This window comes from Portunus trituberculatus, chromosome 29, assembly GCF_017591435.1.
Source record: "Portunus trituberculatus isolate SZX2019 chromosome 29, ASM1759143v1, whole genome shotgun sequence".
Lineage (NCBI taxonomy): Eukaryota > Metazoa > Arthropoda > Malacostraca > Decapoda > Portunidae > Portunus > Portunus trituberculatus.
Genome location: NC_059283.1, coordinates 6,416,080 through 6,426,011, shown reverse-complemented (window position 1 = coordinate 6,426,011; position 9,932 = coordinate 6,416,080). Strand labels below are relative to the sequence as shown.

Below are 9,932 nucleotides of genomic sequence, written 5' to 3'. Positions count from 1 at the left end.
GTCACTGCTCTCTCTCTCTCTCTCTCTCTCTCTCTCTCTCTCTCTCTCTCTCTCTCTCTCTCTCTCTCTCTCTCTCTCTCTCTCTCCTTCTTCCTTTTCTTCACCTTTTCCTCTGCTTAGCACAGTTATCTTTAGTTTAATCTATTTTCATTATCATGCATCATTATTTTTTTACCCTTAAGATGTCAATTAATCGTCAATTATAAATCATCAACCTTCCCTTCAACACTACCAATAAACTCAATCACTCAGTCAATCCATCATTCTAATCCTCTATCAATAATTCTCTCCCTTCCTGCTCCCTCTAAGATCTCGCCATCGTAACCAGGAGGAATATATAGACAAGCGAGGCATTCACGTGGTAGTCGGTCACTACATGGGAGACGATATGCCAGGCAAGACCACCCCGAACCTGACAGACGGTAAGGAGCATGGGAGAGACTGAAGACAGGACCTGGGAGTGAATTTTGAAGATACAAGGGAGTGTTTTTTGTGGTTGTAGAGAGTGATACTATGAGGGAAAGTAGGGGAGAGTGAGGAAGTATAAAAGAGTAGCTGGGAGTGAAAATATAGAAGAGAGTGTGTTTGGGAGAGAAAGTATATGGGAGTGTTTATTCTGGAGGCTGTGAGAGGCTAAAGGGAGAGTAGCATCATAAGGAAAGTCATGAGTAAGGGAGTGCAAGGGAGAGCGAGTGAGAGTGGACGTGTTTGTGTATTTTGAAGGTACAAGGAAGTGCGTGTTTGGAAGCCTGCGTAGGGGAGAGAAAGAGGGAAGCTTAGAGGAGGTGAAGGAAGGGGCAATGGCTCAGACAGGAAGGCGGAAGGTTAGGAGGAGGAAGACTATGGGTAACTGAACCGAGGGACTGTACATCCTCCGCCCTTCCCAGCAATGTTTAGTGGCAGATTAAGGATCCCATGAATCAAACACCCATTAGGAAAGTTAAGAAGCGAGGTAACGAGGGAAAATTAACACTACTTTACGTTTCAGTGACTAAGGTCCGCGTCTTACGCCTTACACTCACACACACACTGTTATCTCCCGCAGAAATTCTCAACACAAATGGTTACTCGCCGGATCCGAAGGCTGGAGCGCTTGGGAGTCCGGTTGAAATTCCTACATGGGACTCGGCTCGCATGCAGAAGCTGTATCATATTAACCGATTCAACCTCCTCGCCTCTGACCGCATCCCCGTTAACCGCACGCTGCCAGATATCCGGAAAAAGAAGTAAGGGTGAAAGGAAGGTGGTTATTGGAACTGTTGGGGGGAAATAAGAGAGGAAGTCAACTGGTGGAAACTTTGGAAACTTAGAGAAGAAATGAGAGGAAGAAAAGAGATTTTAGGACTAGAGGCAAGTGTGATGGGAACTGTATTAAAAGGAAAGAATAAGAGAAATAGTGATGTTCAAGAAAGCAAGGGAGGAGATGGGAAATGTATTAAAGAGACGAAATAAGAGAAAGAGAATAGATTTTAGAAGTGGCAGAGAGAGAGAGAGAGAGAGAGAGAGAGAGAGAGAGAGAGTTTAGGGGAGAAAGCAAGGGAGGTGAAGGGAGCAGCATTTAAAAGGAGAAAGGAAGAGAGATATTGAGAATTTATGGTGTTTATAGAGTATAGACGTTAAGGGGCGCTGGTGTAAGACAGGAGGAGATCTGGGAAAGGAACTGAGGACACGAACGCTTAAAATGACTTAGGAATTGAAAGGAGAAGAGCAACTAACGAAATATCCAAAAGAAAAAGGGCTATCAGAAAGGGGGACTTAAGTAAGCTAAAGAAAACGAGGACTAAGTGAAGAAAAAGGTGAAAGGATAGTTTAGGAGTGGGAGGGAGAGAGGAGAGGACACTGGACAAAAGGAAGAGAAGGAAGGAAAGGTAGAAGAGACCCGTGGGAGTGATGGAGAAGCTGTGGAGGTAAAAAGTGGGTGATGAAAGAGCTCCAGGGAAATATTTTTGAGGTGAGAGAAGCAGCAGTGGATAGTTATGGAGATGAATGAGCGCTGAAGATGAGGAACTGAAAAATTATTACGCGCACTCCAACTTTTATGAGGGCGGTGAAAAAATAAACAAACTCCGGGATGTGTGTGGAGAAATGCGTTTGGCTGGTGGTAGTAGTAGTAGTAGTAGTAGTAGTAGTAGTAGTAGTAGTAGTAGAAGTAGCAGTAGTAAATAGTGGTAGTCGTAGTAGTAGTAGTACATAGTAAAAATAGTAGTAGTAGTTGTAGTAGTAGTAGTAATAGTAGTAGTAGTGATAGTGTTTATATGTTACTGTGTTAATTGTAGTTTACTTATTGCAGAGGACAGGAAATACAAGAGAAATCAAATATATTACTATCCCTTTTGCCATAATCTTATCTCTCTCTTCCTCCTCCTCCTCCTCCTCGTCCTAAGATGCGTGGAAAAGCAGTACCTCATGAGTAAGCTTCCCTCCACCTCCGTCATCATCGTCTTCCACAACGAGGCGTGGTCCACTCTGCTGCGCACTGTCCACTCCGTCATCTCCCGCTCCCCGGCATCCATCCTGGAGGAGATCCTGCTGGTGGATGACGCCTCGGAGAGAAAGTTCCTCAAGGTGGGAATCCTTCGTTGTTTTTGCTTTTGATATTTTCTTCTCAGTTTTTCTTTCCTTTTTTTTCAGTTTTTGATTCTTTAACATTTCTCTTCTAGTTCTTCTCTTTATTCCTCTTTTATTTCCTCAAGGTGAGAGTTCTTCGCTGGTTTTGCTTTATAATGTTTTTCTTCGCAGTTTTTCTTTCCTTTTTTTTGTTTTTAATTCTTTCACTTTTCTCTTCTTTCTCTTTCTATCTCTTTTATTTCTGTAAGTGGAGTCCTTCGTTGTTTTGTTTCTACTGTTTTCTTCTCAGGTTTTCTCTTTTTTCTGTTTTATGATTCTTCTCCTTTCTCTTCTAGTTCTTCTCTTTATTATCCTTTTATTTCCTCAAGGTGGGAGTCATTTACTGGTTTTTTTTTCTTTCTGTTTTCTCCTTTGGCTTCTCTATTTCCTTCTTAGATAGTTCTCAAGGTAGAACTCTTCACAGTTCTCTCGTCCTGTTTGAGTCTTCTTTTGTTCTTCCTTTTCTCTTCCTATCGTTATTTCTTTCTTTCTCATCATTGTGGGAGTTTTTTTCTTGTTTTCTCGTCTCGTTTCTCTTTATTTCGCTTCTTCTCTGAACAAATCTTTTTTTTTCCTTCTTCTAGTTCCTGCTTTGTTTTCTAGTCCCATTTGTTCCTGTTTTTGTTATTCCTGTTTTCCTTCCTCCTCTTCCGTCATCGTAAGCTTATATATATTTTCTTTCCTGTAGGAGCCGCTGGAGGAGTACGTGGCGAAACTCCCTGTAGCTGTGCGCGTCCTTCGCTCCCCGACGCGAACAGGATTGATAAGGGCGAGGCTGATGGGCGCTCAGGAGGCAAAAGGCACAGTGCTGACCTTCCTGGATGCTCACTGTGAGGCCACGGCAGGTAAGGTGCTGAGGAGTCTCTGAATGTCCTTTGTGTATGAGTGTGATTTGTGTGATTTATATTTAGGTATGTTTATTCATTTCTAACTTCTACCTTTTATTTCTTTATTCTACTGTTTATGAAGTTTGGAGTAGATTTCAGTCTTATCTATCACTTAGATGGATGTATGTTAATTAAATTCTACCTTTCATCTTCCCTTCCTCTATTTCCCTATGCTCTAGAATGATTAGAACAATTTTAAGCCTCTGTTTATCACTCGCATGTATATTTTCAGTCAAATCTGCTTTTTAATCAATCCTGTCGTCGCTTCTGCCTTCCACAGGTTGGTTAGAGCCACTACTGTCACGCATCGCCGAGGACAGAACCCGCGTGGTGTGTCCCATTATAGACATCATCCACGAGGACACTTTCCAATACGTGCGGTCCTTTGAACTGCACTGGGGCGCCTTCAACTGGAACCTACACTTTCGCTGGTACACTCTTGGCCAACACGAGCTGGAGGGGAGGAAGCGAGACATCACCGAGGCGTACAGGTGGGTGGCGTGTGTAGCAACGGGGGGGAGGAAGGAAAGAAAAAAAATCCCAGCGGTAGGAGGGAGCGAATGTGTGGGAGGATGAGAGAGATGTGGAGGAGGAAATATGAAGGAGGGGGAGTGGGAGTAAAGGTGAGTGGATAGCAGTGGATAGCGGGTGTTGCTACAAAAGGTCAGAGGGAGTGTGGATTAGTTGAGCACGGGTATGGATTACGTGATAAGAACCTAAAAAAAGTAAAAAAAAAAAAAAAAAAAAAAAAAAACAAGGGAAACTGTAAGAAACCATCAGGCCCATGTATAAAATTTCCTGCTATCCTTATTCATAAATGTGTATATTTTAATAAAAATGTCCTATCAGCACAACAAGCCGATTACTGAGTCTGTTGCTTTCATATAAGTAAAAAAAAAAAAATGAAGAAAACTGGTAATATTCATATAACTAAGGACAAAATAGCTAAACACTCACTTTATTGCTTATTTTTCCCATCAATCCTTTTCATTTTATATTTATTTTCAATCCTACAGGACTCCAGCCATGGCGGGAGGACTCTTCAGTATCCACAAGGACTACTTCTTCCAGCTAGGCTCCTACGACAAGAACATGGACGTGTGGGGCGGTGAAAACCTAGAGATGTCCTTCAGGGTGAGTAGAGAATGGGAGGATGCGCGGCAGGCTGGATGTTGGTGGGGTAATGGTGCTTTGAGTTGTCTCTGGAAGATTAGAGTCGTCATGAGTGGTCTGTGGAATTCAATAAGGGTTGTTTTAAGTCCAAATGTCATGTAGGTGCACACAAAAAGAGTAGTGATTGTTATTGGAAAGATCATATTGTACCTTTGATAATGTTTTTTTTGCCTACACACACACACACACACACACACACACACACACACACACACACACACACACACACACACACACACACACACACACACACACACACACACACACACACACACACACTAATTGGAAGCTGAAATCGCTACCCACTCAACTTTGAATTAATTACTTGCTCTTTTTCATACATGACTTATTAGAGAAACCAAACACGCATGGTAGTACTAAACAATAAGTGCGAGTGTTCATTCTTACTCCCTCCTGCAGGTGTGGATGTGCGGAGGGTCAGTGGAGATCGCGCCCTGCAGTCACGTGGGTCATGTCTTCAGGAAAAGCTCCCCTTACACTTTTCCAGGACAAGGTGGCGTCGGGGGTGTCCTGTACCGTAATCTGGCGCGTGTGGCTCTGGTGTGGCTAGATGACTGGTCTGAGTTTTACTTCAAGATCAATTCAGGTAGGTGAGGGAAGAAAGGAAGAAGGAGGAGGAGGAAGGAGGAGGAGGAGGAGGAGGTGTGGAGGTAGTAGTAGTGGTTGTTGTTGTGATAGAAATAGTAGTAGTAGTGGTAGTGATAGTAGACTAACAAAGATCAAATATACATAAACTCCATAAATACTGGAAAATATTGTGTAGTTTTGCCCCAAGTTGCTGTTAACAGTAGTGGTAATAGTAATAGTAATAGCAGCAATAGTGGTGGTAGTAGAGAGACAAGAAATCTGTATGCAAACTCCAAAATGCATGAAAATTGTACAGTTCAGTTCAGGCAAGGTCAATATTCAATACCCGTTAAAACCACATAGGAAGATCATATTTGGGTATCTGATGAACCGTGAACCAGCGCGCTACACGTGGAAAACTTAATAGAATAGAGAGGGAAATGAGAGAGGAGAGGAGAGAGGACTTGAGAAAGAAGATAAGGAGGAGAAGGAGGAGGAAGAAGTTAATGATCAATAATACCCCGAATAAGGAGTAGAAAAATGACGAACGGAAGGGGAGAAGAGAAAATAAGAAATAGAAAGAAGAGGAGGAAAAGATCAGGGAAAGAGAAACATGATCAGCTCGAGGCGAATGAAGCGGAAGAAAAGAATAAAAGAAAGAAAGAAAAAAGAAAGAAAAAGAAGACGAGGAAAAGAAGGAACATAAAGAGAGAAGAAACACAAAAGAAAAATGATCACTGAGGTATTGGAAGGAAAGAAGAATAAAGAAAGAGAAAGAAGAGGATGAAAAGAGGGAACAGAGAAACAGAGAGAAGAGAGAGAACCAAAACATAATTACTGATAGACGAATGAGAGGCCAGAAGATGGAAGAAAGAAAAAAATGAAATATGGGAGATGAAGTAAAAGAAATATCAGGAGGTGGAAGAAAATGGAAGAAATAGAAAATGAAGACGAAAGAAAACGAGATACCGGTCTGGCAGGCGGTAAAGGAAGCCGTGGAAGTTTTAATCAAAGGCAGGTTGTTGATTTTTGCTGATAATAGACGGCGCCTGGAGTGAAAATATCCCATTGTTGTCTCTTTGGGCGCGAGATGGAAGGAAAAACTCATCAGGACGTTGAATAAAAGTGCCTTGATATACCCCATTTGAAAGCAGCGAGAGAGAGAGAGAGAGAGAGAGAGAGAGAGAGAGAGAGAGAGAGAGAGGATAATGATGCTTCTTTTTCTTTTCCCCGTATTCTTGAGTTTTTTTTTTCATATTTACTTGTTTTCTTGGCTTGTTTTAAAGTGCTCTTTTTATTGTGTTTATCTGTTTTACTTGTCTTTCTGTCGCATGAGGTCGGATTTGTGCATGTGCTCTCTCTCTCTCTCTCTCTCTCTCTCTCTCTCTCTCTCTCTCTCTCTCTCTCTCTCTCTCTCTCTCTCTCTCTCAATCGTCCTCCGTAGCACACGGTTTCATATTTCCCTTTGTTTTACGTTACCTTATCCTCCTCCTCCTCTCTCTCTCTCCCTCTCTCCTTTCTCTCCTTTTTCTTCCTTTCTCTTTGTTGAATTTCTCCCTTCCTCCTTCCCTCCCTCTCCCTTCCTGCTTATCTGCTTCCATCCTCTTCCTTTCTTTACTCTCACTTGCTTCCATTCTCTCCTCCCTCGAGTCTTTCCTCTCACTTTTACTCTCTTCCTCTCACACTTTCTATTTCTCCTATTTGCGTGTACGTTCACTCCTCCACCGTCTCTCTTTCTCTTTCTCTCTCCCCTGTTTCTTTGTCATTTCTTCTTGACATCAACGCCCTTATTCTCTTCCCCTTTCTCTTTCATAATTTTCTTTTATCTATTTTTTTCTCTATTACGTTCATTGCATGCACTGTATTCTTTTCAGTTGACGCTAGTTAACTATTTCACTGCTAGTTCACCTTTTCTTCTTATATTTTCTTCATAGTACAGCCTTTTAATCCCTTCAATACTGAGACGCAATTTTTACCATGATTTTTGTGTATGATTAGACGATTTTGTCTGCATTAGGAAGGGTCTATGGACGTCAGAAGATTAATGGCCAGAATTTTCACTATTTTTAATCCCCACGTGACTTTCTGAAGCCGCATAAAATCACCAAATAGTAAGAAGAAAGGCTATGAAAACGTGTCATGGTACTGAAGGAGTTGAGAGAGATGAAATTTCTCACTAATTATTTTTTACTTCTTTATGGTCATCGAAACGCTTTAATACAGTGATTCAATGTTAACAAAAGACGAGGGGAGTGAAAGGTTAAGGCGCTATGATCCCGTTGTGATGTCCTTTACCCTAACAGAGGCGGCGCGGGTGAGGGATGATGTCACAGTGAGAGACAGACTGATGCTGAGGGACCGCCTGCAGTGTCATGACTTCCAGTGGTACCTTGACAACATCTGGCCTGAGCATTTCTTCCCGACCAAGGACGGCTTCTTCGGCAAGGTAATTCGGTATTTCTCTCCTTCCTACTCCCTGTGTTTGTACTGCTTCATGAGGGGAATTACGAGGTATCTGTGAAACTAAACTGGTGTATATTTTGATTTCTCTTCTCTGTTTATCATCTATATTTCTTTTTTCTTTTAATTTTTTGATGAGTAAGAGATTAGGGGGAGGTTTTGATAACTTTCAATAACAATGATGATAATAACATTAATGTTTTTGTCTAATCCTTCTCCCTATACTGCTTTAGACAGGTAACTACTATTGATATGCCGTGTACCTTACCATCTTACCCTTTCAGATCCGTCACGAGGCGCAGGACAAGTGTCTAATCAGACCAGGGGGACGGTTCGGGGGCAGCGTTCAGCCAACAGGAACAGCCACGCTGAAGGAGTGCGTCATTGAGGTGTACCCGCCCCAGACCTTCGTGTTCAACAAGAAGGGTGAGGCTGTGAGACTGTGAGGGGAACAGAAGGGAAGGAAAATATGCTGTGGGAGTGTAAGGAAGAGAGAGAGAGAGAGGGAGGGAAAGAAGGCATACGAAGAGTAAGGGAGAGGAGTGGAGTCCGTAGCAACGTAATGAAGATAAGCAGACGGAGGTAGGGGATCATAGGAGGAGTAATAGAGTTTGGAGTCAAAGAGGGGGATGAAGGCTGCAGGATTATAAGGGAGAATACTATGAGGATAAAGGGAATAGATGGAGAGTTTGAGATCTGTATGCCTATTTCTCAGATTTTGAAGGGTTTTTTCTCTCCTAAATTTGGAGTAATTTAGTTTTTTTTTTCTCGTAAAATTTAGAGTCTAATCAATAATTTCTTGCCTAAATTTGACGCATGGCAATTATCTCAAGTTTGAAAAATGTATGGCTAATTTTCACTCAAGTTTGTCCATATGGCTTTTTCCCCCTCAAGTACCGAATATGTACGATCAGTTTTCACTCTCACTCACTCAAAGTCTGCACATCACACTCTAAACTATTCAGTCTCAATGTTCCTTTTTGACTCGCAGGCTACATCATGACGGACGAGAGCGTGTGTCTGGACTCCCCTGACTTCGACACGGCAACACGCCCTCAGGTCCGCGTGATGGCGTGCAACGAGTTCGACAGACAACGGTGGACCTATGACGAAACCTCTCGCCTCGTTAAGCACATCAAGTCTGGCTTGTGCCTCGACCTGCCGTCCAATATGAATTCTGATACTCTCTCGCTGAATAAGTGTGACTCGTCCTCCAAGAACCAGAGGTGGACTTTCCAACACGAGGAGTGGCTGAGATAATGGCAGGTGGATGGGAGTGACTTTTGTGATAAACTTGAAGGAAAAAAAAGTGGAAATATGATGAATTGACGTGGAGTAGAACCAAGTGATTGTGATTTTTGTGGAGCGGAAGTAATAGATCTTTCAATTCTAGTGGATGAGATAATCGCAGGTGGATGGGACTGACGTGATAGAGTGGGAGTAAAAAGTTGAAACATGACAAACTGGCGTGGGATAGAAATGAATGATAGTTAATGCCATGACAAAAGAGAGGCAATTAAAGTGTTTAACCTAATGGAAAGAAAGATGAATTGCACAAGACTGAAACTAAGATTGAAAGTTGCACCAATAAAGTTACTGATGGATTTTAAATTATGTAACTGAGTGGTGATATTTGTTAATGTATATTTGTGATGACGTGTGCAGTGTGTCTGTGTGGTGAGTGCGTGGTGTGGACAAGTGTAAAGGTGTGTTTGGTGTGGCTGATGTGATAACCTATTGTGGTGTGTTACGTCAACACCTGTATGTACCTGTGTGTATAGTGACAGATAATTGTTGATATGAAACATTCCATTATAATAATAAAACTTAATCATAAACTTATTCATAATTTATTTTCTTAAGTATAAACTGTACAGAAAATATACATGATACAATATACAATAGATGCCCTAAAACTCTCTCTCTCTCTCTCTCTCTCTCTCTCTCTCTCTCTCTCTCTCTCTCTCTCTCTCTCTCTAGTCTCTCAGGGACGTCCTTAGGGTCTTAAGAGTATTGGCCGAGTCTTCTGAAATGGAGACGGTGTAGGGTGAACGGTAACCTCTGCTCAGGGTGAGGCTGGAGGCGCCCTGCTGTACCTCCGTTGCGGGAACCTTCCTCCTCCGTCGAGCGAATACGCACATGATGGCAATTAGAATGATGCAGATCTGTGGAGCCATGGAAGAAGTGGTAGTGGGAAATGTTATATCCCTGTGTTGC

The 9,932-nt window shown here is 42.2% G+C and overlaps 2 protein-coding genes across 5 annotated transcripts in view; one reads left to right on the top strand and one right to left on the bottom strand.

Annotated features, from left to right (window-relative positions):
* LOC123510555 (polypeptide N-acetylgalactosaminyltransferase 1-like) overlaps positions 1–9,557 on the top strand; it is a 21,219-nt gene extending 11,662 nt beyond the window's left edge. The window contains exons 3-12 of the mRNA XM_045265824.1: positions 310–422; positions 1,046–1,226; positions 2,385–2,565; positions 3,296–3,452; positions 3,775–3,985; positions 4,511–4,628; positions 5,088–5,274; positions 7,559–7,701; positions 8,000–8,141; positions 8,707–9,557. Coding sequence (XP_045121759.1) covers positions 310–422; positions 1,046–1,226; positions 2,385–2,565; positions 3,296–3,452; positions 3,775–3,985; positions 4,511–4,628; positions 5,088–5,274; positions 7,559–7,701; positions 8,000–8,141; positions 8,707–8,975 — 1,702 coding nt within the window. The 3' untranslated portion in view covers positions 8,976–9,557. The remainder of the gene's footprint in view (positions 1–309; positions 423–1,045; positions 1,227–2,384; positions 2,566–3,295; positions 3,453–3,774; positions 3,986–4,510; positions 4,629–5,087; positions 5,275–7,558; positions 7,702–7,999; positions 8,142–8,706) is intronic.
* The window catches only part of LOC123510554, a 31,360-nt gene continuing 30,977 nt past the window's right edge, over positions 9,550–9,932 (bottom strand). For all 4 annotated transcript variants that reach the window (XM_045265819.1, XM_045265820.1, XM_045265821.1 and 1 more), the window contains exon 16: positions 9,550–9,880. In XM_045265819.1, coding sequence (XP_045121754.1) covers positions 9,692–9,880 — 189 coding nt within the window. In that variant the 3' untranslated portion in view covers positions 9,550–9,691. The remainder of the gene's footprint in view (positions 9,881–9,932) is intronic.